Below are 26,457 nucleotides of genomic sequence, written 5' to 3'. Positions count from 1 at the left end.
AGCCGCCGGCCGAGCGCAGCCCCCGCCGGCGAGCCCGAGCCGCCGCGCCCGCGCCCGCGCCCGCGCCGCCACCGCCCAGGCCCGCGCGGCGCCGCCCGACTCCGCCCGCCGCCGCCGCCGCGGCCGCCGCCGCTCGGAGGGCGCGGGCGCCGGAGGCCGGGCTGGGCCGGACGCGCAGGGGCGGCGGCGGCGGGGTCGGGGCGGCGATGCGGGAGCGGGGCCGGGGGCGCCTGCCCCGGCGGCTGCTGCTGCTGCTGGCGCTCTGCGTGCAGGTGAGCCGCGGGCGGCGGCGGGCGGTCCCCCGGGGCCGGGCGGCACCGCCTGGGGCGCGGCGGGTGGCAGCCGGGGCGCCGGGCGGCGGCGGGGGCTCCGGGGGCTCCGGGGGGGGAGGGAGCGCCGCCGCGCCCCCCGCCCGCTCCCGCTCCTCCGCCTTATTTTTAGGCGGCGCGGCCCCTGGGCTATTTCGAGCTGCGGGTGAGCGCGCTGCGGAACGCCAACGGGGAGCTGCTGAGCGGCGCCTGCTGCGACGGCCCCGGCCCCGGCCCCGGCCCCGGCCCCGGCCCCGGCCCGCGCGCGGGCGGCTGCGGCCACGACGAGCGCGACACGTACGCGCGCGTGTGCCTCAAGGAGTACCAGGCCAAGGTGGCGCCCACGGGGCCCTGCAGCTACGGCCACGGCGCCACGCCCGTGCTGGGCGGCAACTCCTTCTACCTGCCGCCGCCGGGGGACCGGGCGAGAGCGCGGGCGCGGCCCGGCGGCCCGGACCCGGACCCGGCCCTCGTCGTCATCCCCTTCCAGTTCGCCTGGCCGGTACGTGCGCCCCCCGGGCCCCGAAGCCCTCCTCCCGGGACCCCCATGCCCCCCTGCGCCCCCCACCTTCCCCCCATCTCACCTCGCCCGCCGACCCTCCCCCGCACCTGCAGCCCGGGCCCTGCGTCCGCCGGCCGCGCGCACCCAGCGGGCCGGGCCGGGCCGGGCCGGGGGCGCCACGCGGCGGGCAGCCCCCCCCCCCCCCCGGGGCGCGTGCTCCGGGCCGGTGCGCGCCCCGCCACGTGGGCGCGGGGGTCTTGGCGGCGGCGGCGTGTGCCCGGCCGCCCCGCGCGTGTCTGTCGGGCGGGGAAGCGCCTGGAGGCGCCTGGGGCCCCGGCGGCCGCGGAGGCATGTGCGCCGCGCGTGCTGGGGCCGGTCCGGGGCAGGCCCCGGCGGAGCCGCCCTGGGCCCGCAGCCAGTCCGCGCTCGCTCGCCTGCCGCTTCCTGGATGCCCCGGGATGGGGGGGTGGGGGTGGGGGCTGGGCCCAGGAGGGCCTGGTTCACGCGTGCAGGCTGCAGCCCCGCCGCTGGCCCAGGACCCCCTCCCCCCCCTTCATCCCAAGGGAAGAAATAGGGGCCCTGGTGCCGTCCCTCTGCGGCCCCGTCTGCGGTGGGCTTCTGTTTCTGTTCTTCTGGGTGGGGGCGCGGCGGCCGGGCTGGGCCCTGGGCCTGGGCACGCGAGGAGGGATGTGGGCCGCCCCGGGCCATGGCACGTGAAGCCAGGACAGGGACCGGGCTGTCTGGCCGAGGCTGGCGGTCAGGCCAACGCCTCCAGGTGGCCCATGTGTTCTGTTCCTGAACCAAGGGCTGGCCTGGCACCCAAGGGTCCCTGTGCTGCAGCCCTGGCCCTGGGTGGACCGGGTTCCAGGGTACAGGGTCCGGAGCAGCTGGGATGGGCCTGTCCGGGAGCGGGGAGTCGCTGGAGCGGGGCGCCAGGCTGCGATCAGGGACCTGTGGTCTGACCCAGGACTTCCCGCTGGGCCAGCTGCTTGGAGGCACCAGGACTGTGCCCACCTGGTGCCCCTCTGGAGACTGGAGTCGGAGCCAGGCCAGGCGAGGGGGCTGGGAGGCCGCCCCCAGCAGCCCTGTGCTGGCGTTTCCTCCAGGCTGGGGTCCGCAGCCTCACCCCTTTCTGGCCGCCCGCTCCTAGGAAGCCCGGCCCCGGCCCCCTGGCCCGGCCCTGCCCTCTGACCCCGGCCGGGTCCTGGGGTTGCCTCTGACCCCGGGGCCTCAGGGAACGTGTCCTGCGGTGGGGAAGGGGCGGGGGCGGGGGCGGGCCCCGGGGCCGGGAGGCCCGGGGCAGTTCCGATAAGCCCGCCCCTCGCCCCCGCAGCGGCAGGCAGGTCTGAGCAGGGCCGCGGCCTGCCGTCTGCGTTGGGGCCCGGCCAGGGCGGCTTCGGATCGCTACCTGAGGATGTGTTTTCTGCCTGAGCTGGCAGCCACTCGGGGGCGGGGCGTGCGGAGGAATGTGGCGGGCCAGCACGCGTCCCTCGTGGCTCCCGGCCGCTGCCCGACGGCTCCCTCTCCCCGCCGGCAGCTGGTGCCCCGTGTCCGGGGGCGGGGGGGGGGGTGGAGGGGCCGGCCTGAGGGCGAGCAGGGCCACGGGGAGGCGCGGGTTCGGGGCAGCGCCCGCCTGCCCTCGGGCACCGGGTGGCTGTGACACGGTGAGGAGGTGGTGATGCCAGCGCCCTGGCATTTCCGCTCGGCGGCACGCTCGTGGCCACGCGGGTCGCTCCGTCCCGCCCGTGCGCGGGCCGTCTGGCACCGGGGTGCCCGGGCGCTTTGCTGAGACGGAGGAAGCGGAGGGTGTGCCTGGGCCCAGCCTCGGGGCTCCGGCCGGAGCCAGCGTGGACTCTGGGGTCCGTGCGGCAGGACCGTGAGGAGGCAGGGCCTTGGGGGCCGGAGGAGGAACAGGAGCTGCCAGGTGTGTGCGGGCTGCACTGCGGTTCCAGGGGGAACTCGGCTCTGCCCTCCCAGAGGCCCGGGCGGGCCTGGATGAGGGAGGTGGAGGCAGCCAGGTGTGGGGGCGGCCGGCTCTCCTGACCCCGCCCCACAGGTGCCCCCTGTTCACTGCCTCCCCATGGTCAGGGAGCTGGGCTGTGGCTGTCAGATGGAGGCGGTATGCACGCTTGAGTGCAAGTGTGTGTGTGTGTGTGTGTGTGTGTGTCGTCTGTGTGCCTGTTGTGTGTGCATGTTTGTGGTGTGCATGTGCGTGCGTGTGTTTGCGGGCCTCTGGGTTCGTCAGGGGTGGTGATGGCCTCAGTGCCATTGGCTGATGGAGATGCAGGGTGGCGGCCAGGGCCCCGGAGGGAGGGAGGGAGTGAGGCTGTGCCACCCGCCTGGGTGTGGCTGGGGAGTGAGGGGCAGGGATTGCTGAGGGGGCGCAGGACCCCTGTGTGCTGTAGGGGGCTTGAGGCTGACCCCGTTTCTGACAGCACAGCCAACCTGAGACCCTAAGACACAGCCGCTTCGGGGCCCCCAGCCCTGCTCCCCACCTGCCGGGTCTCCTTCCCTCCCCCGCTGGCTGCCCAGCAAAAGGCCGGAGTCCCTGGGGGGCCATCGCGTGCTCAGAGGCGCGTATGTGTGCGTGTGTGCGCGTGTGTGTGCGCATGTGCGTGCGTGTGCGTGCGTGTGTGCGTGTGCGCGCGTGTGTGTGTGTGTGTGTGTGTGTGTGTGTGTGGCTGGCCTGTGAGCCGCGTGTCCCAGGTGGGAGGTCTGTGGGGTGTGGGCCCAGGGTCCGGCTCCCCCCCATTCAGTTACCCAGGGGCTTGGCAGCTGCCGGAGCCCCCAGCCCCTGTGGTCGGGCCGAGGCCTGTGCTGCCCTGGGGCGGGGGTGGGGGGACATGGTCCTCCCTGTGCTCCCTGTCCCCCCCCCCCCCGCCCTGGCTCCTCCTCACCCACCCGCTCCCCCCAGGAGGCCTGCTGGGTGGGGCTGGGCCACCAGTGGGCTTGGAGACGGGGGGCAGGCTGCCCCGGACAGGGAGAGGCCCCTGCAGGGCTGTGGCCGGGATTCGTGGATGGGACTGGCTCTCAGGACCGGCTTGGGCTCTGGGGGCAGGTTGGGTCCATAAGAGGTCCTTGGGGAGCCAGGCCAGGCCTGAGGTGGAGGGTGGTCATGGGGGATACGGGTCTCTAATCCCCAGACCCAGGCAGGTCCTCATCCCGACTTCAGGAAGCTGTCCCATCTCCACGATCCTAGGTGAGCCTTATCCCATCCTCCCCCATCCCCATCCCCATCTCCATCCCCTTCATCCCCATCCCCCTCATCCCCATCCCCATCTCCATCCCCACCCCATCCCCATCCCCATCTCCATCCCCATCCCCATCCCCATCCCCATCCCCATCTCCATCCCCACCCCCATCCCCACCCCCATCACCATCCCCATCCCCATCCTCATCCCCACCACCACTCCACCCTATCCTCCCCATCCCCATCATCCCCATCCCCATCCCACCCTATCCTCCTCATCCCATCCCCATCCTCATCCCCATCCCCATCCCCATCCCCATCCTCATCCCCATCTCCATCATCCCCATCCTCATCCCCATCCCCATCTCCATCATCCCCATCCTCATCCCCATCCTCCCCATCCCCATCCCCATCCCCATCTCCATCCCCCTCATCCCCATCCCCATCCCCATCCCCATCATCCCCATCCCCATCCCCATCCCACCCTATCCTATTCCCATCCCCATCCCCATCCCCATCCCCATCCCCATCCCCCTCATCCCCAATCCCCATCCCCATCTCCATCCCCCTCATCCCCATCCCCATCCCCATCCTCATCCCCATCCCCATCCCCATCTCCATCATCCCCATCCTCATCCCCATCCTCCCCCATCCCCATCCCCATCATCCCCATCCCCATCTCCATCCTCATCCCCATCCTCCCCCATCCTCCCCATCCTCATCCCCATCCCCATCCCCATCCCCATCCTCATCCCCATCCCCATCCCCATCTCCATCATCCCCATCCTCATCCCCATCCTCCCCCATCCCCATCCCCATCTCCATCATCCCCATCCCCATCCCCATCCTCCCCCATCCCCATCCCCATCCCCATCCCCATCCTCCCCCATCCCCATCCCCATCCCCATCCTCCCCCATCCCCATCCCCATCATCCCCATCCTCCCCCATCCCCATCCCCATCCCCATCCTCCCCCATCCCCATCCCCATCATCCCCATCCCCATCCCCATCCCCATCATCCCCATCATCCCCATCATCCCCATCCCCATCCCACCCTATCCCATCCCCATCCTCATCCCCACCACCACTCCACCCTATCCTCCCCATCCCCATCCCCATCCCCATCCCCATCCTCCCCCATCCCCATCCCCATCCCCATCATCCCCATCCTCCCCATCCCCATCCTCCCCCATCCCCATCTCCATCCCCCTCATCCCCATCCCCATCCTTCCCCATCCCCATCCTCCCCCATCCCCATCCCCATCCTCATCCCCATCCCCATCCCCATCTCCATCCCCACCCCCATCCCTATCCCCATCTCCATCCCCATCCCCATCCCCATCCCCATCCCCATCCCCATCCCCATCCTCATCCCCATCCTCATCCCCATCCTCCCCCATCCCCATCCCCATCCTCATCCCCATCCCCATCCCCATCATCCCCATCCTCCCCCATCCTCCCCCATCCTCCCCCATCCCCATCATCCTCATCCCCACCCCCATCCCCATCCTCCCCATCCCCATCCCCATCCCCATCCCCATCCCCATCCCCATCCCCATCCCCATCATCCCCATCCTCCCCCATCCTCCCCCATCCCCATCATCCCCATCCCCATCCTCCCCCATCCCCATCCCCATCATCCCCATCCCCATCCCCATCATCCCCATCCCCATCCCCATCCTCATCCCCATCCTCCCCATCCCCATCCCCCTCATCCCCATCCCCATCCTCCCCCATCCTCATCCTCATCCCCATCCTCCCCATCCCCAGGTGAGTGGTGTGACCAGCATCAGCCCAGAGGTGCCGGGACCTGGGCTGCTGGTCCTCTTCCCTCAGGGCCTGAGGGCGGGGTGGGTGGGGCCCAGCTGGTCTCTGTGGTGGAGGGTGGGCCTCTGGGTTCCTGGGTGGGGTGGGGCCACCTCCCAGGTCCCACGCCCTGCGGGCGCCCGCCCCCTCCCCCTCGGTGCAGTGACAATGGCGCGGAGGCCCAGGCCTCTCCAGGCTCAGGTTTCAGGAAATGTATCTGTGCTTGGAGCTCCACGCCGCGGGGGGCCGGATGGCCGGTTGGGACGGGCGGGAACCACGCCAGGCTGGAGCCGGCCCTGGGCCGGGCTGCAGGCCATGCCGGCCGGCCGGCCGGCCGTGTGGGGTGCCCTGGCCTGTGGGTGGGGCACAGGATGGGGCGTCCTGAGCCCTGGGGTGCGGTGCGCCTGGTCCCGGGCCTGTCCGGTCTGATGGTCAGGTGAAGGGTGTGGGCCTGGCCTTGGGGGTCAGGGGTCATGGTCAGAGGCGGTCGTGGGGGCTGGTCCCAGCAGGCTCCCTGTAGGAGGAGCTGTAGCCAGGCCTCTGGGGACTGAGGCCGGCCTCCGGTCCCTGTGCCTGCGTGCCGGCCCGCCCCCCGTCCTGCAGCCCGTGGCTCTGAGGCTGGAGGGGAAACTGAGTCCCGGAGGCGCCCAGGGAGGCTCAGGTTCGGGATGACGGCCTGCTGTGCAGGTGCCGGGCCCAGCTGGCGGGCGCGGCCCTGCGGGAGCAGGTAACCGGAGCCAGGCTCCGCGCGGTGGCCGTAACCCTACCTGCCGGGCGGCGTGGGGTTTCCCGGAGCCGGGCGGCGCCCTGCCCGGTGCCCAGGTGTGGGAGGCGGCAGCGTCTGAGGGGCCGCGGGGTGGCCGGCCGTGGTCCCAGGCCCCGGGCCCGGCTCCCCGCTCCCGCCAGCGCCCCCCTGGGTGCCGCAGGCCGCAGCCACTCACTGCGTGGCAGCCTCGGCCGTCTGGCCCTTGTCCCTTGAAGACGCCCGTCCTCGCGCTCCGCAGCCCTGGGCCCAGTGGGAACTGGGGTCCGGCCCCGACAGCCCTCCGAACAGCATCCCTGCTCCCCACCCCGGAGCCCTCTGCCTCACCTGTCCCCGAGTGAGGCTGTGAGCCTTCCGCAGGCTCCGTGCGTGAAGGAGAGGAGGGACGGGGAGAGGAGGGACAGATGGGTGAGGGAATGAACAAAGGGAGGAAGGGATGAGCAAATGACAGAACGAGAGCGAGTGAGTGAATGAGTGAATGAGTGAATGAGGGAGGGAGGGAGGGAGGGAATGAGTGAATGAGGGAGGGAGTGAGTGGGTGAGTAAATGAGGGAGGGAGGGAGGGAATGAGTGAGTGGGTAAGTGGGTGAGTGAATGAGTGAATGAGGGAGGGAGGGAGGGAGGGAATGGGTGAGTGAATGAGGGAGGAAGGGAGGGAGTGAACTAGTGAATGAGGGAGGGAGGGAAGGGCAGAACGAATGAGTGAAACAAGTGGAGCTTGGAAGAGCTGGGCTCCAGCTGCCCCAGCAGGGAGATGGCCAGGGCGGGCGGCCTGAGGGGCATCCGTGCCAGGGCGGGTGTGTGTGTGCCAGGGCTGTGGACTGGGATGCGCTGGGCTGGCCGTGAGGAGGGCAGGAGCTGTGGGCTCCCCGGTTTCAGCCGTGCTCTAGGGGTGCAGGCCCCGGGGGGGGGGGTGTGAGGGCCCGGAGAGCACTGGGGGTGAGGGGGGTGGTGAGGGCCCGGAGAGCACTGGGGGTGCAGGGGGGGGGTGAGGGCCCGGAGAGCACTGGGGGTGCAGGGGGGGCAGTGGGTGTGAGGGCCCGGAGAGCACTGGGGGTGAGGGGGGGGGTGAGGGCCCGGAGAGCACTGGGGGTGCAGGCCCCGGGGGGGGTGTGAGGGCCCGGAGAGCCCTGGGGGTGCAGGCCCCGGGGGGGGGGTGTGAGGGCCCAGAGAGCACTGGGTGCCGGCTCAGGGCAGGCGAGCGAGCGAGCGAGCGAGGGAGGGCGGGCAGCCAGGGAGGGTCTGCGTCTTGGGAGGAGGAGAGGGTCCTCATGGGCCAGTGGGTGTGGTTGATGGTGACAGATGCCCATGGCGGGGAGGGGGGCCAGGGGCGGTGGTGCTGGTCTGGGGGTCAGCAGGAGGCTGAAGGAGGTGGGAGCAGCCTGTGGGGGGGGCGGACAGCCTGGGCTGGGGGAACAGCCTGGGGGAGAGAGGCAGGGGAGCAGCCTGTGTGATGAGAGCAGCTGTGTGTGGGGAGCAGCCTGTGTGTGGGGAGCAGCCTGTGGGGGGGAGCAGCTGTGTGATGGGAGCAGCCTGTGTGATGGGAGCAGCCTGTGTGGGGGGAGCAGCCTGTGGGGGGGAGCAGCTGTGTGATGGGAGCAGCCTGTGTGGGGGGAGCAGCCTGTGGGGGGGAGCAGCTGTGTGATGGGAGCAGCCTGTGTGGGGGGAGCAGCCTGTGTGGGGGGAGCAGCCTGGGCGGGGGGAGCAGCCTGGGCGGGGGGAGCAGCCTGGGCGGGGGGAGCAGCTGTGTGTGGGGAGCAGCTGTGTGTGGGGAGCAGCCTGTGTGGGGGGAGCAGCCTGTGTGGGGGGAGCAGCTGTGTGGGGGGAGCAGCCTGTGGGGGGAGCAGCCTATGTGGGGGGAGCAGCTGTGTGATGGGAGCAGCTGTGTGTGGGGAGCAGCCTGTGTGATGGGAGCAGCCTGTGTGGGGGGAGCAGCCTGTGTGTGGGGAGCAGCTGTGTGGGGGGAGCAGCCTGTGTGTGGGGAGCAGCCTGTGTGGGGGGAGCAGCTGTGTGATGGGAGCAGCTGTGTTGGGGGAGCAGCCTGGGTGCTTGGTGGTGGGTGAAGTGTCGTGGTCCCGGCACAGCCAGACCGCAGGGTCTGGAGGTCGGGTCCTCGGGGACGGGAGGGCCCTGCCTGGGTGGCCAGGGTTCGGTGGCCAGGTGGTGTGGATGGGGACCACAGAGGTACCCGGGAGCTGGTGCCTGTGAGTGACAGGCTCCGGCCACCCCTGCAGAGGGCAGTGCCATCACCCCATCGCATGGCCTGGGCGGCGACGGGCGGTCCGGGAGCCGGGGGCGGGGCCATGGCTGGAGGCTGAGGCTGCGCGGGGTCCCGGGCGCGTTTCCTGCCGGTACGGCCGGGCCCCACTGCCCAGTGGCCTCGGTGAGGCCGGCTGTGTGGGGGGCTGTCCACCGGCGCCTGTGTGTCCTGGGCGGGCAGCTCCGGAGCTGGGCCGGGGCCTGCTGGGGCCCTCCGGCGGGCTGGCTGCCGCTGGATCGGCCCCCCGTCCGGCCTCGGCGGGGCCGGTCGCCGCGCTCCAGCCGCTGCCCTGCTGCTCGGCGCTCAGGCTCCGGTCTGGGCCCCGGCCTGCCTGACGGGGAGCGGCCTCCCTCGGCCGGCGGGTCTGGGGTCTGCTGAGATGGGGGTGCCCTCTGGGTGGGAAGCCCTGACCCTGAGGGCGGAGTTGGGCTCAGTGGGGTATCCTGGGGCAGGTCCTGTTCGCTCAGCGCAGGCCCTGGGCGGCCTCGGGCCCTGGGGCTCGGGTCCCTGACTGCCCCCCTCCCCCGCGTCCGCAGCGCTCCTTCACCCTCATCGTGGAGGCCTGGGACTGGGACAACCAGACCACCCCGGATGGTGAGTCCGCGCCGCCCCGGAGGGACGCCATGCCTGGTTCCCCTCGTCGCGGATGTTTCTCTCCCCCTCTCTCCTCCTCTCTGAAACCATTGACGTGTACTTTATCTTATTTTTTTAAATATATTTTATTGATTTTTTTTTTTTTACAGAGAGGAAGGGAGAGGGATAGAGAGTCAGAAACATCGATGGGAGAGAATCATCGATCAGCTGCCTCCTGCACACCCCCTACTGGGGATGTGCTTGCAACCAAGCACATGCCCTTGACCGGGATTGAACCTGGGACCCTTCAGTCAGCAGGCCGACGCTCTATCCACTGAGCCACACCGGCCAGGGCGTAATGATACGTATTTTAGAAGAAAGACGGTCAGTGGGCTGAGCCCCAGCCGTCTCAGGGCCCAGGGTGGACCCCTGTAGGGTCAGGCACTGGCCTAGGAGGGGCCATCAGCGGGGGGAGCACAGGTGGGGGCACCCCACCTTCCTCTGCCTGTGAGTGGGGGGCGGAGCAGGAGCGGCGTGGGCCTGCGGGTCCCCGCGGCCTGACTCCGCGCCCCCCACCCCAGAGGAGCTGCTGATCGAGCGGGTGTCGCACGCGGGCATGGTGAACCCCGAGGAGCGCTGGAAGAGCCTGCACTTCAGCGGGCACGTGGCGCAGCTGGAGCTGCAGGTGCGTGTGCGCTGCGCCGAGAACTACTACAGCCCCACCTGCAACAAGTTCTGCCGGCCGCGCAGCGACTTCTTCGGCCACCACACCTGCGACCAGTACGGCAACAAGGCCTGCATGGACGGCTGGATGGGCCCCGAGTGCAAGGAAGGTGGGCGCCGGCCGGCCGGGGCCGGGGCGGGGGGCCCCTCACCCCACCCGCACTGCAACGGGCTCTCCCCCTCTCCCGCAGCCGTGTGCAAGCAAGGCTGCAACCTGCTCCACGGCGGCTGCTCCGTGCCCGGCGAGTGCAAGTGAGTCCCCTGCCCCTCCACCCCTCTGCCCCTCCGCCCCCGTCAGCATCCCACGCCTGCTCAGTGGAGGAGGGGGTGTGCCTACTGTGCGCGGGCTGTGCACACGCCTGTTCAGCGGAGGGGGTGTGCCTACTGTGCACGGGCTGTGCACACGCCTGCTCAGCAGAGGGTGTGTGCCTACTGTGCACGGGCTGTGCACACGCCTGCTCAGCAGAGGGTGTGTGCCTACTGTGCGCGGGGTGTGCACATGCCTGCTCAGCGGAGGGGGTGTGCCTACTGTGCGCGGGCTGTGCACATGCCTGCTCAGCGGAGGGGGATAGCGCCTACTGTGCACGGGCTGTGCACACGCCTGCTCAGTGGAGGGGGTGTGCCTACTGTGCGCGGGCTGTGCACACGCCTGCTCAGCGGAGGGGCGGGCAGCTGACAGTGCAGGGGAGACGCTGTCCTCAGAGCCTGGGTGTGGAGGGCCCATGGGGACAGCGTGGCAGAGCTGTTCCGTGTAGCGTGGCCTGGGCAGCCCTGTCCGGGGGTGCAGGCCTGGAGACCGGAGCCCCCTGAGGATGGGGGTGCACAGCACAGGAGAAGCGGGGCCTGGGTGGGAGCTCCTGGGTGGGGGCGGGGACAGGGAAGCACCCACAGCTGCTGTGAGGAGGAGCGGGCGGGAGGCCGGGCTGGTGGGCTGGGGTGAGCCAGCAGGAGGCGAAGGGGGGGCGAGTCCAGAAGACACTGCAGAGTGGGTTTGATGTTGGGGTGAGAGAGGGGTGGAAGCCAAGGAGGACCCCCACTTTCCAGCCTTGGCCACGGGGCTGCCACGAAGAGGGTGGGGGTGTCTCCACAGCCGCCCCCGGGCTCCTGTCCGGGTGGTTGATGGGACAGGCCCGGCCCAGGACACGCGTGGGCACTGGCAGGTGGTACAAGGCCCTGGGTGGGTGGCGAGGAGGCCGAGAGCCGCCTGGGCCTCCTGCCGAGGGTGTGCCACGGGGAGAGGCCACGGGGAGGGCGGCCATGGCAGGGCGGCCGGGAGTGCGGGGTCCTGTGGCCAGGGCGGCCAGGTGTGGACATGGGGTCTTGGTGGGGGCGGGGGGAGGTGAGAGACCCTGGGGTGCAGGGAGCAGTGGGTGGGCGGTGTGTGGTCCAGAGAGGCAGCAGGGTGGCTCCGGGGCGGGCCGGGAGCCGGGGGCCTGCGATGCCGTCGCCCTCCGGAGGGTGCAGGTGGACAGAGACGAGCAGGTGGGCCGTGCGCTCTGCCCGGCCTGGACTCTCCCCATCCCCAGCCTCCCTGTGGGCTGGGCTTGCTTCCTGATGTGTTTCTCAGACAAGAACTCTGAGCCCAGAGAGGTTAGTTAACCTCCCTGGCATCACACAGGAACGAGTCTGGACGGAGGGCAGGCTGGAGCCAGGAAGGGGCCGTGAGCCGTGGAGGTCCGTGCCCCAGAGGGAGGGGTGTGAGGCTGTCCGGCTGACCAGGCGAGGCCGGCCTGCTGACCGGTGGCCGGGAGCCTGGGTCCCAGCCCTGCCCACCGGCTCGGCCCGCCCTGTGCCGACACAGCCTGGATGCCCGGTCCCGTGGCCGGGTGGCTGCAGGCACCGAGGGGGAGGAGGCGGGAGGGAGCCGTCTGCCCCGCCCTCCCTGCTGGCTGGGCCTGCAGGAAGCTGGGGGGCGGGCCTCCCGGGCCAGGGGCCGGAGGGCCGCATGGGGGGTCGGGGAGCCTGTGGGTGAGGCCCAGCTGCCGGTGGCTCAGGTTTCAGCGAGGACACCCCCACCGGATGCCACGGAGATGGCCCTGCCTTCCTGCCGCCGCCTCCCGGCCCCTGGAGCCCGGGCGGGGAGCGTGCGGAGGGGCCTGCTGAGCCGCCCCACCAGGGCCCGGGCACCTGGAGGTCCGGGTGGGGGTGCGGCCCACGCCACGTGACCCGCCTGGCACACACACAGTCGGGGTGGCGGCGCCCCTCTCCCTGGCCTCGGTGTCCCCGTCCTGGTGCCCGCCGGGCAGGCAGTGTCCCCCAGGAAGGCCTGGGCGGGGGGCAGCCCAGGAAGGGCCGTGGCTCCTTCCTCGTCCAAAAATACATTCCGGGGCGGAGCCGGCAGGAGCAGCATGGCTGACCGTCACTCCTCCCACAGGGCCTGCGGGTCCGAGGAATGGGCCCCGGGGCCTGGCCGGTCAGACCGCACCCGGGCCCGGGCGGGGCGGGGCGGGGCGGCTCCTCCGTGTCCTGCTGCCTGTCCTCCGCCCGCACCTTCCTGGCAGGTGCCGCCCACCGCCGGCCGGGCAGGGCCGAGCCGGGGTCCCTCCACACCGTCTGCCGGGAGCAGGTGGCCTCCTGGGCCGGCCGCTGCCCTGAGTCTGGCCCCTGGATGGGCCGTGCCTCCCCGTGAGACGGACCCTCTGTGCGTGGGGCTTTGCTGGCAGAGGAGTGACTGCCCTGGGGTTTCAGGCGAGATCGTGCACCAAGCCCCAAGTCCCACCGCTGCCCGGCCGGAGCCCGTCCTCCCCTCGCCGGCGACCGGTCGGCGCTCTCGTGCCCGGGTCCCGGCCGGGCTTCCCTCCCGGCGCCTGCTCCCGGGGCCCCGCTCAGGGGCCGGTCCCAGAATAGCTCGGGCGGGAGTGACTGGACAGCTGCGCCCACGGTCCTGGCCGGCGGCCGGAGCGCCTGGGACAGGCCTGGGCTGCCGCCGGCTGTCACCGCCTGGCCCTGGGCCCGCTCCGGTGCAGAGCCCGGATGCCGGCCCCGGCCATGGCCCCTGCGCCACCCATGGCGGCCGCCACGCCTGGGCCACCCCACCCACCAGCCCGGGCCCTTGGCCTCCTCAGGTGCCACTACGGCTGGCAGGGCCGCTTCTGTGACGAGTGTGTGCCGTACCCCGGCTGCGTGCACGGCAGCTGCGTGGAGCCCTGGCAGTGCAACTGCGAGACCAACTGGGGCGGCCTGCTCTGCAACAAAGGTAGCGCCCGCGGGCGGGCTGCAGGGCGGGCAGGGCGGGCGGCGGGCGGGCAGGGCGGGCGGGGGGGCGGCAGGCGGCAGGGCGGGCAGGGGGGCGGCGGGCGGCAGGGCGGGCGGCAGGGCGGGCAAGGGGGGCGGCAGGGCGGGCAGGGGGGCGGCGGGCGGCAGGGCGGGCGGCGGGCGGGCAGGGCGGGCAGGGGGGGCGGCAGGCGGCAGGGCGGGCAGGGGGGGCGGCAGGCGGCAGGGCGGGCAGCGGGGGCGGCAGGGCAGGCGGGCAGGGCCAGTGGCAGGCAGCGGGCGGCAGGTGGGGCGGGTGAGCATGGGGTGGGGACTCTCCACGGCCGGGCGGGTGCAGAGCCGGGCATCTGCTCTGAGCGCCCCCCCCGCCCCCCAGACCTGAACTACTGCGGCAGCCACCACCCCTGCACCAACGGCGGCACCTGCATCAACGCCGAGCCGGACCAGTACCACTGCGTGTGCCCGGCCGGCTACGCCGGCAAGAACTGCGAGCGGGGTAGGTGGCCTCTCCCGCCCGGCCGGTGCCCGGAGTCCGCGGGGCCCAGCGCTCCGGCGCCCTCTGCCCTGGGCACACCTGTGCCCTCCTGGGGTCTGGGGGTGAGGGGAGCACTCTGCCGGGCTGTCACGCCCCGCCCACCGCCGCCTCCCGCCCCCACGCAGCCGAGCACGCCTGCGCCTCCAACCCCTGCGCCAACGGGGGCTCCTGCCACGAGGTGCCCTCGGGCTTCGAGTGCGACTGCCCGTCCGGCTGGAGCGGACCCACCTGCGCGCTGGGTGAGTGCCCACCGGGCTGCTGGGGGGCCGGAGGGGCGGGGGGCGCTGCAGCACATCCACCCACGTGGCCGTGGACTCGGGGACCAGGAGAGCCGTGACGGGGAGCCCCCGGCTCGAGGCCCCTCCTCCCACGGGACCCAGGCGCCCGGCCCGCCTCCCTCACGCTGCCCCGTCCCCTCCCGCAGACGTCGACGAGTGCGCCTCGAACCCGTGCGCGGTGGGCGGCACCTGCGTGGACCGGGTGGACGGCTTCGAGTGCCTCTGCCCCCCGCAGTGGGTGGGGGCCACCTGCCGGCTGGGTAAGGCCGGGGGCACGCGTGTGCATGCGCGGGCTGCGTGCTGGGCTGCGGCTGCTGCGGTGCTGCTTGGGCTGCGGGGCCGGGCCCATGGCGCCCTCTTGTCTCGTCCGCAGACGCCAATGAGTGCGAAGGGAAGCCGTGCCTTAACGCTTTTTCTTGCAAAAACCTGATTGGTGGCTATTACTGTGATTGCCTCCCGGGCTGGAAGGGGACCGACTGCCACATCAGTCAGTATGGGTGGCAGGCCGCCGGCGGGGGGGCGGGGCCGCGCCCCGGCCCCCGTGACCCTCCCTCTGTCCCCCAGACATCAACGACTGTCGAGGGCAGTGCCAGCACGGCGGCACCTGCAAGGTGAGGCGTGGCCTCGGCCAGCCCCTGAGGGAGGCGTGCCCCGGGGGAGGCGTGGGGTGGCGTGTACCTGGGGAGGCATAGGGAGGCGTGTCCCCGGGAAGGTGTGAGGTTGTGTGGGGAGGCGTGGGGCGGCGTGGGGAGGTGTGGGGCGGTGTGGGGAGGCTGGGGTGGTGTGGGGAGACGTGGGGCGGTGTGGGGAGGCGTGGGGCGGTGTGGGGAGGCGTGGGGTGGCGTGGGGAGGTGTGGGGTGGCATGGGGAGGCGTGTCCCCGGGGGAGGTGGGTGGTGGCATGTCCCCGGGGAGGCGTGGGGCGGTGTGGGGAGGCGTGGGTGGTGTGGGGCGGCGTGGGGAGGCGTGGGGAGGCGTGGGGCGGTGTGGGGTTGTGTGGGCGGCGTGGGGAGGCGTGGGGAGGCGTGGGGCGGTGTGGGGAGGCGTGGCCCTGCAGGGGAGGAGCTCACCCCGCTGCCCTCCAGGACCTGGTGGACGGCTACCAGTGCGTGTGCCCGCGGGGCTTCCGGGGCCGGCACTGCGAGCTGGCGCTGGACGAGTGCGCCAGCAGCCCCTGCCGCCGCGGTGTCTGCGAGGACCTGGTGGACGGCTTCCTCTGCCGCTGCCCGCCCGGCGCCTCGGGGCGGCTCTGCGAGGTGCGTGCGGGGGGAGGGCAGGGGTCCCTGCTGGTCATGCCAAGCCCTGGCACAGGCCTGGCCCCCAACCGCCTGAGGGGGAGGGGCCGTGACGAGGTGGGGCATGTGGGCCTCCCGGGAGGGGCCTGGGTGGGCTGCGTGTGCCTGCGTGTGCTGTGTGGGAGGGGCCGTGTGCCTGCGTGTGCTGTGTGGGAGGGGCTGCGTGTGCCTGCGTGTGCTGTGTGGGAGGGGCTGCGTGTGCCGTGCGTGGCCCTGGGAGGGCGGGTCCTCTCCAGATGCTGGCTTGTGCCCTCTGACCTGCCCTGGCCGTGGGCTGCAGGGGGCACAGGCAGGCTCCCGGCCAGCAGGCCTCGGCCGTGGTAGAGGTCCCGCCGGGCCCAGCGGCCACGTTTGGCGAGCACCGCGTCTGGCGAGGCCCCGCGGACCGCCCGGCAGGCCTGTGGGAGCGGGTCAGAGCGGCCTTCCTGCCGGCAGGAGGGCGCAGGCCGGATGCGGCGGCGGCAGAGGAAGCGGCTGCGCGGGGCGGTGGTGGGAGGGGCTGGCGGCCCAGGTGTTTCCGTCCAGCGAGCGGCCTGGCCGTCTCGGTGGGAGGCCCTCGGCTCTGGCTGTGGAGCCAGGTGACCAGGCCGAGTGGACGGCACACCTGGCCCATGTCGAACCTCCAGGGGCTGCGCCCTCACAGTGCCCCCGCCCACAGGTGGACATCGACTTCTGTGACCCGAACCCCTGCCAGAACGGCGCCCGCTGCTACAACCTGGAGGGCGACTACTACTGCGCGTGCCCTGATGACGTGGCGGGCAAGAACTGCTCCGTGCCCAGGGAGCCCTGCCCCAGCGGGGTCTGCAGAGGTGGGCGGGGCCTGCAGAAGTGGGCGGGGCTACAGAGACGGAGGTGGCGGGGCCTGCAGAGGCGGGGCCTGCAGAGGCGGGGGCGGGGCCTGCAGAGGGGGCCGGCTGACCTCTTTCCTTTGCTGCAGTGATTGACAGCTGCGGGTTCGAGGCAGGAGTGTCCGGCGGGGCCCGGTCCAGCGTGTGCGGCCCCCACGGGCACTGCGTCAGCCAACCCGGGGGCAACTTCTCCTGCGTCTGCGACAGCGGCTTCACGGGCACCTACTGCCATGAGAGTGAGTGGCCGTGGGCATGGGCGTGGCCGTGGGACGGGTGGGGCGGCCGCCGGCCCGGCTCACGCCTGCCTCCCGCAGACATCGACGACTGCCTGGGCCAGCCGTGCCGCAACGGGGGCACCTGCATCGACGAGGTGGCCGCCTTCCGCTGCTTCTGCCCCAGCGGCTGGGAGGGCGAGCTCTGCGACACCAGTGAGTGAGCCCCCCCCGCCCCCCGCCCCCCACACCCCTGGGGCCCCCAGGAGCTCAGGCCTGGGCCTGGCCACCCCCGCCCCCGTCTCCCCCGCCCGCTCCTGGGCCTCGCCCCCCTGAATGCCGGTGACACCCTGTTGACCGGCGTCCTCGCCCCCAGATCCCAACGACTGCCTCCCCGATCCCTGCCACAGCCGCGGCCGCTGCCACGACCTGGTCAACGACTTCTACTGCGCCTGCGACGACGGCTGGAAGGGCAAGACCTGCCACTCGCGTGAGTGCCGCCCGGCCCCGCCCGCCCGCCCGCGGCCCGCTCCCGCCAGGCCGCCCGCTGAGCACCCTGTGCCCGCAGGCGAGTTCCAGTGCGACGCCTACACCTGCAGCAACGGCGGCACCTGCTACGACAGCGGCGACACCTTCCGCTGCGCCTGCCCGCCCGGCTGGAAGGGCAGCACCTGCACCCTGGGTGAGGCCGGCTGCCCTCCGCCGCCCCGCCCCTCCGCTCGCTCTGCCCCGGGGGGGGGGGGGGGGGGGGCGTGGTGTGGACGCTGTCTGTCGGGGCTGCATAGAGCACCCTCCTCTGCCTCCCCCATAGCCAGGAACAACAGCTGCCTGCCCAACCCCTGCCTCAACGGGGGCACCTGCGTGGGCAGCGGGGACTCCTTCACCTGCATCTGCCGGGACGGCTGGGAAGGCCGCACCTGCACCCACAGTGAGCGCGGGGTGGGCGCTGGGAGGCGCGGGGTGGGGCCTGTGGGCTGGGGCCTGGGCCCGCCCCCTCCTGATCCCGCCCCTGCACATGCCCATTGCATCTGACCCCCAAAGCACAGGTACACCCCAAGACCAGCTGTGCTCCCTGACCCCTCGCTCTGCAGGCTCATTCCCTGGGTGTCCTGGCCTCTATGGACCTGCCACCCACTCAGCCTGCAGCCAGGCTCCTGCCCATGCCCCCCCCACTTCCTGTGACAGGCCCCTCCCCTCCCACTGCAGACCCCGCCCCTTCCGCTGCAGGTCCCGTCCCCACTCCTGGTGCAGGCCCCCCCACCTCCGAGGCCTCCCCTGCCCTTCACCCTCAGCCTGCCGCCCACGTGGTCAGGGTGGGCCGTGGTGCCCAGGTCCGCGCCCAGCGCAGGGGGCTCTGGGTGGTGGATGCCAAGCCCACCTCCTCTCTCTCTCCTCGGATGCAGACACCAACGATTGCAACCCTCTGCCCTGGTGAGTGGAGCCCCGGGGGCCGGGGCGGGCCCGTGCTGTCCGCCTGGGGCGCCCTGACACCTGCCCTCTCCCCGCAGCTACAACGGCGGCGTCTGCGTCGACGGCGTCAACTGGTTCCGCTGCGAGTGCGCTCCCGGCTTCGCGGGCCCCGACTGCCGCATCAGTGAGCCGCGGGGCGGGGCGGGGCGGGCTCGGGGGTCGCCACATCCACACACCCTCCTCCTCCACCTGCCAGCCTCAGTGTCCCCCTTGTCTGTGCCCCCCCCCCCCCCCCCCCCCCGTCTTTGCTCTGGGGCTGCCCGGGGAGGGGCTAGACCCGTGGACACCAACCTCGTTTTGGCCACGCCCCCCTCAGCGTCTCAGACCGGGTGCCCCTGTGACACGGATTGTTGTCACTCAGAGGGTCCGAAAGGCCGTGAACTTGGCCTAAACCGGCGTCCACAGAGCACGGCCTCCGTGAGAGAAAAGTGAAAGGACGAATGGACGGTTAAGGACTGAAGAAGAAATCACTTTAAATTGTTAAAAAGAAAAAAATGAAGCGATGTGAAACAATGGCAGGCAGAGCTTCACATCAGAACAGAGAACTAAAATGCGTACGCTGAGTGGCCAGATTATCATGCGTTCAGAGATCATGATAATCTGGCCTCTCAGTGTGTGTGTGCACAGACACACACACACACACACACACACACTGAGTGGCCAGATTTTATATCTATATCTACCTATATCTATATATCTATATCTATATATATATCAGAGGCCTGGTGCATGAATTCATGCATGGGTGGGGTCTGGCCAGCCTGGCCAGGGGGAGGGGACATGGGCAGTTGGCCAGCCTGCCTGCTGGGTGAACTCCTGCTCAAGGGGACAATTTGCATATTAGCCTTTTATTCCATAGCAGTGTTTCCCCAGGGGTACGCGTTGGACCGGAGTTTGGTGGGGATATGCGCTGCACCTAATTCTACGTTCTCATGAGTACGAGGGGTACTCAGCGTTACGAAAATTATAGGAGGGGTACACATATGTCAAAAGTTTGGGAAACACTGTTCTATAGGACACACCCCGAGTGCACAGGTTACTAGGCGTTCAGAGATCGCCATCACCTGGCCACTCTGAGTATGTCACCCTGTGTGTTACATACTGTCCGTAGCCGAGGCCCTAGAAACGCAGAAGGTTCACTGTTAACGGCTCGTCCTCGAACAGCCCCTCAGAAACAGAGGCCCCGGGGGCGTGGGCCCTGGGTCCTGGCCGGCTGAGGGGCCGGTGCCCGAGGCCTCGGGCTGTGACAGTGACCGTCCAGGCCCCGCTCAGAGGCCCCTGGGCACCTCCAGCCTGTGCCTGGGGCTGCTCCCCGGACTGGCATGGTGCCATCCCCTGAGCGGCCGCCTCTCCACAGACATCGACGAGTGCCAGTCCTCGCCCTGCGCCTACGGGGCCACGTGCGTGGACGAGATCAACGGCTTCCGCTGCAGCTGCCCGCCCGGCCGCGCAGGGCCGCGGTGCCAGGAGGGTAGGCGGGGGCGCGGTGGGGGTGGGGGGGCGGTGCCAGGAGGGTAGGCGGGGGGGCGGTGGGGGTGGGGGGGCGGTGCCAGGAGGGTAGGCGGGGGGCGCGGTGGCGGTGGGGGGGGTATGGGGGGGGGGGGGGAACTGCCAGGCGGGAGCGAGGGCGGGACCTGGTCCCCGGGCTCAGGGTCGCCCCTCTCTCCCCGCAGTGATCGTGTTGGGCCGGTCCTGCTGGTCGCAGGGCGTTCCCTTCCCGCACGGGAGCTCCTGGGCGGAGGACTGCAACAGCTGCCACTGCCGGGACGGCCGCCGGGACTGCAGCAAGGTGCCGGGCTGCCCACGCGCGGGCTCCGGGGGCTGCGGGGGCTGCGGGGCGGGGGCTGCGGGGGCTGCGGGGCACGGGCTCCGGGGGCTGCGGGGCGGGGGCTGCGGGGCACGGGCTCCGGGGGCTGCGGGGCACAGGCTCCGGGGGCTGCGGGGGCTGCGGGGCGGGGGGCTGCGGGGCACAGGCTCCGGGGGCTGCGGGGGCTGCGGGGCGGGGGCTGCGGGGCACGGGCTCGCTCCGGGGGCTGCGGGGCGGGGGCTGCGGGGGTGCGGGCGGGTCGGCGGGCGGGGGCTTGCTGGGCGGGGGCTTGCGGGGGGCGGGGGCTGTGGGGGCACCGGGCCTCTGGGGGCTGCGGGGCACAGGCCTCCGGGGCTGCAGGGGCGGGGGCTGGCGTCCTGGAGCCCCCGGGGCTCCGTCGTCTGCCAGTGACCCTGATACCCACCCTGGAGGCCCAGGAGCTGCTGCCGGGGCGGGGGAGGAGGGCAAACCAAGTCCGTCCCCCTCTGCTGGACGTCCAGACGGAGGCCCCTGCAGGACCAGCCCCCTTTCCTGCCTCCTGCCGGCCGGTCCTCTCTGGTGTGGACAGCCCGGAGCCCTGGGAGGCGGGGTGGGCACGGCCCTGGACTCGCTGACCCGCCCCGTCTGTCTGTCTGTCTCTCTCCCTCATCGGGGTGCCGGCCCAGGTGTGGTGCGGACGGAAGCCTTGCCTGCTGGCCAGCCGGCCCGACACGCCGAGCGCCCACTGCCCGCTGGGCCAGCAGTGCGGGGAGCGGGCGCCCGGGCAGTGCCTGCAGCCGCCCTGCGCGGCCTGGGGCGAGTGCGGCCCCGAGGCGCCCCCGCTGCCCCGCTCGCCCTGCGTGCCGCGCTCCGGCCACCTGGACAGCAACTGCGCCCGCCTCACCCTGCGCTTCGACCCAGACCAGGTGCCCCCGGTGAGAGCCGGGACGCGCGTCTGCTCCGAGCGGCGCCGGGTGGGGGGCGGCGCCAGGCTGCCCTCCGCGCTGCCCGAGGCTCCGCCCCGGGGGCGCAGGGAGGCCGTTGGTTCTGTGGCTGCCAGGCAGCCTGGCCTCGTGGGCTTGGGTAGAGGGTAGAGAGGGCGTGGAGGCCGGGGAGCCTGTCCGTCCGTCACCCAGGGGCCTGGACTCCAGGTGGCCGTGGGCCCTCGGCCTGGGCCCAGCCTGCCGTTACAGGCCGTCCTGTGGCTGGGTGCCTGGGGCCCGGGGGGGCGCTCAGGGGGGGGGGCTCAGGGTGGGGGGCTCAATGGGGGAGGCACTCAGGGTGGGGGGCTCGGGGTGGGTGGGCTCGGGTGGGGAGGGGCTCAGGGTGGGGGGGCTCGGGGTGGGGAGGGGGCTCGGGGTGGGGCGCTCAGGGTGGGGGGGGTCTCGGGGTGGGGGGGCGCTCAGGGTGGGGGGCTCGGGGTGGGGCGCTCAGGGTGGGCCTGCAGGTGCTGCTTCCTCCAGGACGGACGGCGAGGGACGGGGCTCAGGTCTGTGTGGGAAACAGCTGCCCACCGTCCCCGTGTCCGCGGGCCCAGACGGGCTGCGGGGGGCGGGCTGCTCACGTGCGCGTCTGCCCAGGGCACCACGGTGGGCGCCATCTGCTGGGGGATCCGCGCCCTGCCGGCCACGCGGGCGGCGGCCCGGGACCGCCTCCTTGTGCTGCTGTGTGACCGCCCGTCCGCCGAGGCCAGTGCCGTGGAGGTGGCCGTGGTGAGTGCGGGCGGGCGGGCGGGTGGGCGGCCACCTCCCTCCTCGGCCGCTCTGCACGGGCTCCTGGGGCCAGGGTGCTGGGGGGCAGGGCCGGCCGGCTGGTCCGCAGGTGTGTGAAGGCAGACACTGACCCAGACGTGGGAGTCCCCACTGCCGGGGGCGGAGCTGGGGTCCCTGCCCGGTGCGGGGGGCCCGGGCCCGGGGAGGGGTGTCGGGTGCCTGGGGTGAGAGGGGAGGCCGGGAGCGAGGCCGGGGCAGGTGTGGCAGGTCGGAGAGGACCAGAGGGGGCCGGCTCCGGGAGATGGTGGAGGCTGGGGGGCCGTGAAAGGGGGGTCAGCCAGACCTGCCTGGGCCCTCCCTTCGGGCCGCCCTGGGCCCAGGCCCCTGCCTGCAGCCCTTGTCCGGGCAGCCGGCCACGAGCACCGCGGCCTGCAGGCTGGAGCCGGGCCTTCGCTCACCCAGCGCCGTGGGGAGGGCCGGCCGGCGGAGCACCTCAGCGTGTGCTCCCCACAGTCCTTCAGCCCCGCCTGGGACCTGCCGGACAGCAGCCTGATCCAGAGCACGGCCCACGCCATCGTGGCCGCCATCACCCAGCGCGGGAACAGCTCGCTGCTGCTGGCCGTCACCGAGGTCAAGGTGGAGACCGTGGTCATGGGCGGCTCCCCCACAGGTGAGGGGGCGGGGCCGGGGCTGGGCCGGGGCTGGGCCTGGGGTTAGGGCTGGGCCTGGGGTTGGGGCTGGGCCTGGGGCTGGGGCTGGGCCTGGGGTTGGGGCTGGGCCTGGGGTTGGGGCTGGGCCTGGGTTCGGGGCTGGGTTCGGGGCTGGGGCTGGGCCTGGGCCTGGGGTTGGGGCTGAGGTTGTGGTCGGGGTTGGGGGTCAGGGTTGGGGCTGGGCTCGGGGTCGGGTCGGGGCTGGGTCGGGCCCCTGCTGGAACCCCGCCCCGCCCGCAGGGGTGCTGGTGCCGGTGCTGTGCGGCGTGTTCAGCGTGCTCTGCGTGGCCTGCGTGGCCGTGTGCATGTGGTGGACCCGGAAGCGCCGGAAAGAGCGGGAGCGGGGCCGGCTGCCGCGCGAGGACAGCGCCAACAACCAGTGGGCGCCGCTCAACCCCATCCGCAACCCCATCGGGCGGCCGGGCGGCCGGGACACGCCCTTCCCGGGCAAGAGCTTCACGCCCCCGCCCCGCCGGGCGGCCGAGGCGCTGCCGGGGCCCGCGGGCCCGGGCGCCGACGAGGACGAGGAGGAGCCGCGCGGCGAGGACGCCCCGGAGGCCGAGAAGTTCTTGGCCCACAAACTCACCAAAGAGCCCGGGGGCTCGCCCGGGCGGCCGGCCCGCTGGGCCCCGCGCCCCAAGGTGGACAACCGGGCGGTCCGGAGCGTGAACGAGGCCCGCCGAGCCGGCCTGGACTGAGCCGCTGCTGCCCCACCGGGACCCCGACCGGGACCCCGCCCGTGCGGCGCCCCCACTGCCGACAGGAGGCCGAGACCGTGTGCATAGTTCTTTATTTTGTGTAAAAAAACACCAAAAACCAAAAACAAATGTTTATTTTCTACGTTCCTCTGACCTTGTATAAATTATTCGGTGACTGTCGGGGGAGAACGGGGGTGTACCCCCGGATAGTGGCTATTTTTGTACCGTTCCCGCGTGTCACGTCCGCCGTGTGGCGGGAGAGGTTGCCGTGTTCTCCCCGAACTGTCGGACCCCGAGGTGGCGCCTCCCCCGTTTACAGAGCTCCCCTTCTGTTCCTCACACGGGGGCTCCGTGGCTCCGGGCCAAAGCGCCGGCGGGACCCGTGGCCCACGGTGTTCAAGGGACCCATGGCTGTTGGTGGGACCACCCGTGGCTGACCACGTGGCCCGTGGACACCCGCGTGGCCGTGGCTGTCGTGGCGCCCGGGGCCACAGCAGGCTCGCAGGCCATTCCCTCTGCCCGCCGTCCTCACCCGCTCCTGCCCCAGCTCGCCCTCCAGGTCTCCACTGTGCGTTCTGAAGTGCCCTTCCTGACGGCTGTGCTCCGGGACGGGGCAGTACTGGACTTGTGACAAGTGCCTTCACACTCCCCTCGCCGCCGTCCGCGCTGCTGTGGGCACAGGACGCCGCCCGCTGGCCGGCCCCGTGAAAGTGCATTCTGTAAATATGTACATATTAAAGGAATCACTCTGTATATTTGATTTAATAACTTAAACCTGCTGGCTTCCGTGTTCTTCAGGGCTGCCCGTGTCGCCTGGAGGCGGGTGGGCGGGCGGTCTCCGCGTGGCCGGCCGGGAGCAGGGAGGCTGGGCGTGGGCAGCCCGTTGGGCCACGTGGCCGCGGTGGCCAGGCGGTGTGGCTGGCCCTGCTGGCCCAGGGCCTCCGTGGGCGCTGGGGCCTCGGCATATCGGTGCCCACGTGGCTGGCGGGCCTCAGGAGCGTCCTGGCCCGGAGGGAGGTCACCCACGCCCGGCTAACAGCTCTGTGAAGCCGTCACTCCGCCGTGAAGAGCTACTGAGACCTGAGGGAACTATGAGGTCAGACGAGGGAGTGAGGTCACAAGGCCATAGCCCCGCCTTGCCGGCGGGCAGCTGGACGCGGCGTGGAGGCCTGGCCGGCGGCCACCGCTGACCAGCAGCGCGGTGTCTGCTCAGGCCGTGTGTCTCCCGAGAGGAGCAAGGCCACACCAGGAACAGAACCTGAGAGAAAAGTAGGAGACAGCAGGCAGCCTGGAGGGCCCGTGTCTGGCCTCAAGCTCTTTCATCTGTGGGCTCTAGGCGCCCTGCGGGCTGCATGGCCCAGGCCAGGCGCACAGTCAGGTGTCAGGCACACAGGACCAGGCGCACAGTCAGGATCAGGTATATAGTCAGGCACACAGTCAGGACCAGGTGCACAGTCAGGATCAGGTATATAGTCAGGCACATAGTCAGGCATCAGGCGTCAGGCACACAGGATCAGGCACACAGGATCAGGCGCACAGTCAGGATCAGGCGCACGGTCAGGATCAGATATATAGTCAGGCGCACAGTCAGGAGTCAGATGCAGTCTCGAGCAGGCCCGCCTGCTCCTGCATCAGGCCAGCTGTGCCAGGGGCCCATCAGATCCCAGGAGACTCCATGGGAGGGTGGAGCCAGCGCCCTGCACAGCCTGGAGGCACCTGCCCCTCGGTCCGCCCTCCTCCCTCCTCCCTCCTCCCTCTTCCCTCCTCCCTCCTCCCTCCTCCCTCCTCCCTCCTCTGCTCTGGGTTAGAGCAGGCCCCTGACCATGTCCAGGCAGGGCCTCCTCCTGGCTGAGCCCTGGCCCCCCTGCACCCCGCCCGCAGGCTCTGTGCCCGCCCCCCTGCACCCCGCCCGCAGGCTCTGTGCCCACCCCCCTCCTGCACTCCTGCCCGCAGGCTCTGTGCCCGCCCCCCTGCACCCCGCCCGCTGGCTCTGTGCGGCCCCCCCCTGCACCCCGCCCGCAGGCTCTGTGCCCACCCCCCTCCTGCACTCCTTTCCGCAGGCTCTGCGCAGCCCCCCCCCTGCACCCCGCCAGCAGGCTCTGTGCGGCCCCCCCCTGCACCCCGCGCACAGGCTCTGTGCCCACCCCCCTCCTGCACCCCGCGCACAGGCTCTGTGCGGCACCCCCCCTGCACTCCTTTCCGCAGGCTCTGTGCGGCCCCCCCTGCACCCCGCCCGCAGGCTCTGTGCCCACCCCCCCCCCTGCACCCCGCCCGCAGGCTCTGTGCCCACCCCCCTCCTGCACTCCTCTCCGCAGGCTCTGAGCAGCCCCCCCCCTGCACCCCGCCCGCAGGCTCTGTGCGGGCCCTGGGGACCGTGCTGCCTGTGCGGGGAGAGGCAGCGAGTCTCGGAAGAAACGTCCCCGGGAAAGGGGTAAGGCGGACCAGGCCCCGGAGCCCCAGCAGCTGGCCGGGGTGTTCGATGGTGGGAGACACGGGTGTTTGATGGTGCGGGACGCGGGCAGGTGTGGGGGGTGTCCTGCCGAGAGCCTCCTGCACGTGACCCTGTCCGATAACCTGCAGCCCAGGGCGTGAGCCCCATCCCCGTCCTTCCTGCGCCCCCAGTCCCGCGGGCACTCCCCCCGCCCCCGGGCTGCCTGCCGGGCTTCCACTCCTGCAGGCCAAGGGCACCAGCCCCCGTTCCCTCCCCAGCCATCAAGCTGACAGCCCTCGGGGCTCAGTAGCCAGAGACTGGTCAGCACCAGCTCCTGCGGGAGACAAAGCCGGGCTCAGGACTGGGAGGTCGGGGGAGTGTGGGGTGCTGAGGTCAGGACTGGGAGGTCGGGGGAGTGTGGGGTGCTGAGGTCAGGACTGGGGGGTCGGGGGAGTGTGGGGTGCTGAGGTCAGGACTGGGAGATCGGGGGAGTGTGGGGGTGCTGAGGTCAGGACTGGGGGGTCGGGGGAGGGAGTGTGGGGGTGCTGAGGTCAGGACTGGGGGGTCGGGGGAGGGAGTGTGGGGGTGCTGAGGTCAGGACTGGGAGGTCGGGGGAGTGTGGGGTGCTGAGGTCAGGACTGGGGGGTCAGGGGAGGGAGTGTGGGGGTGCTGAGGTCAGGACTGGGAGGTCCGGGGAGGGAGTGTGGGGGTGCTGAGGTCAGGACTGGGAGGTCGGAGGAGGGAGTGTGGGGGTGCTGAGGTCAGGACTGGGAGGTCGGGGGAGGGAGTGTGGGGGTGCTGAGGTCAGGACTGGGAGGTCGGGGGAGGGAGTGTGGGGGTGCTGAGGTCAGGACTGGGAGGTCGGGGGAGGGAGTGTGGGGGTGCTGAGGTCAGGACTGGGAGGTCGGGGGAGGGAGTGTGGGGGTGCTGAGGTCAGGACTGGGAGGTCGGGGGAGGGAGTGTGGGGGTGCTGAGGTCAGGACTGGGAGGTGGGGGGAGGGAGTGTGGGGGTGCTGAGGTCAGGACTGGGGGGTCAGGGGAGGGAGTGTGGGGGTGCTGAGGTCAGGACTGGGGGGTCGGGGGAGGGAGTGTGGGGGTGCTGAGGTCAGGACTGGGAGGTGGAGGAGGGAGTGTGGGGGTGCTGA

The 26,457-nt window shown here is 71.9% G+C and overlaps 1 protein-coding gene across 2 annotated transcripts; it reads left to right on the top strand.

The window, feature by feature from the left end:
• The first annotated feature begins 206 nt into the window (after nucleotides 1–206).
• Nucleotides 207–23,655, top strand: JAG2 (jagged canonical Notch ligand 2). Of its 2 annotated transcripts, XM_036430323.2 has the most exons (26): nucleotides 207–272; nucleotides 442–810; nucleotides 9,366–9,423; nucleotides 9,984–10,235; nucleotides 10,317–10,377; nucleotides 13,191–13,321; nucleotides 13,715–13,834; nucleotides 13,999–14,112; nucleotides 14,298–14,411; nucleotides 14,525–14,638; nucleotides 14,716–14,762; nucleotides 15,236–15,406; nucleotides 16,104–16,254; nucleotides 16,383–16,529; nucleotides 16,608–16,721; nucleotides 16,882–16,995; nucleotides 17,074–17,187; nucleotides 17,317–17,433; nucleotides 17,909–17,936; nucleotides 18,014–18,099; nucleotides 19,333–19,446; nucleotides 19,649–19,764; nucleotides 20,448–20,696; nucleotides 21,342–21,473; nucleotides 21,987–22,143; nucleotides 22,424–23,655. In XM_036430323.2, the coding sequence occupies exons 1-26, from the start codon at nucleotides 207–209 to the stop codon at nucleotides 22,879–22,881; spliced, it is 3,714 nt and encodes a 1,237-aa protein (XP_036286216.1). In that variant the 3' UTR covers nucleotides 22,882–23,655. The 2 variants fall into 2 exon arrangements, with proteins under 2 accessions (XP_036286216.1, XP_036286217.1); XM_036430324.2 differs by lacking the exon at nucleotides 14,525–14,638.
• The last annotated feature ends 2,802 nt before the right edge of the window (nucleotides 23,656–26,457 follow it).

The sequence above is a fragment of the Pipistrellus kuhlii genome, unplaced genomic scaffold (assembly GCF_014108245.1).
Source record: "Pipistrellus kuhlii isolate mPipKuh1 unplaced genomic scaffold, mPipKuh1.p scaffold_m20_p_107, whole genome shotgun sequence".
Classification (NCBI taxonomy): Eukaryota; Metazoa; Chordata; class Mammalia; order Chiroptera; family Vespertilionidae; genus Pipistrellus; species Pipistrellus kuhlii.
The sequence above is the reverse complement of the archived record's forward strand: the minus strand, read 5'-3'. Positions and strand labels throughout refer to the sequence as shown.

What these genes read in the sequence shown, in the direction of transcription:
- JAG2 (XM_036430323.2), top strand. Translation starts at nt 207, where the DNA reads ATGCGGGAGCGGGGCCGGGGGCGCCTGCCCCGGCGGCTGCTGCTGCTG. An exon ending in CAACCAGACCACCCCGGATG is followed by an intron (nt 9,424 to 9,983) that starts GTGAGTCCGCGC and finishes CCCCCACCCCAG; the next exon opens with AGGAGCTGCTGATCGAGCGG. An exon ending in GGGCACCTACTGCCATGAGA is followed by an intron (nt 16,530 to 16,607) that starts GTGAGTGGCCGT and finishes TGCCTCCCGCAG; the next exon opens with ACATCGACGACTGCCTGGGC.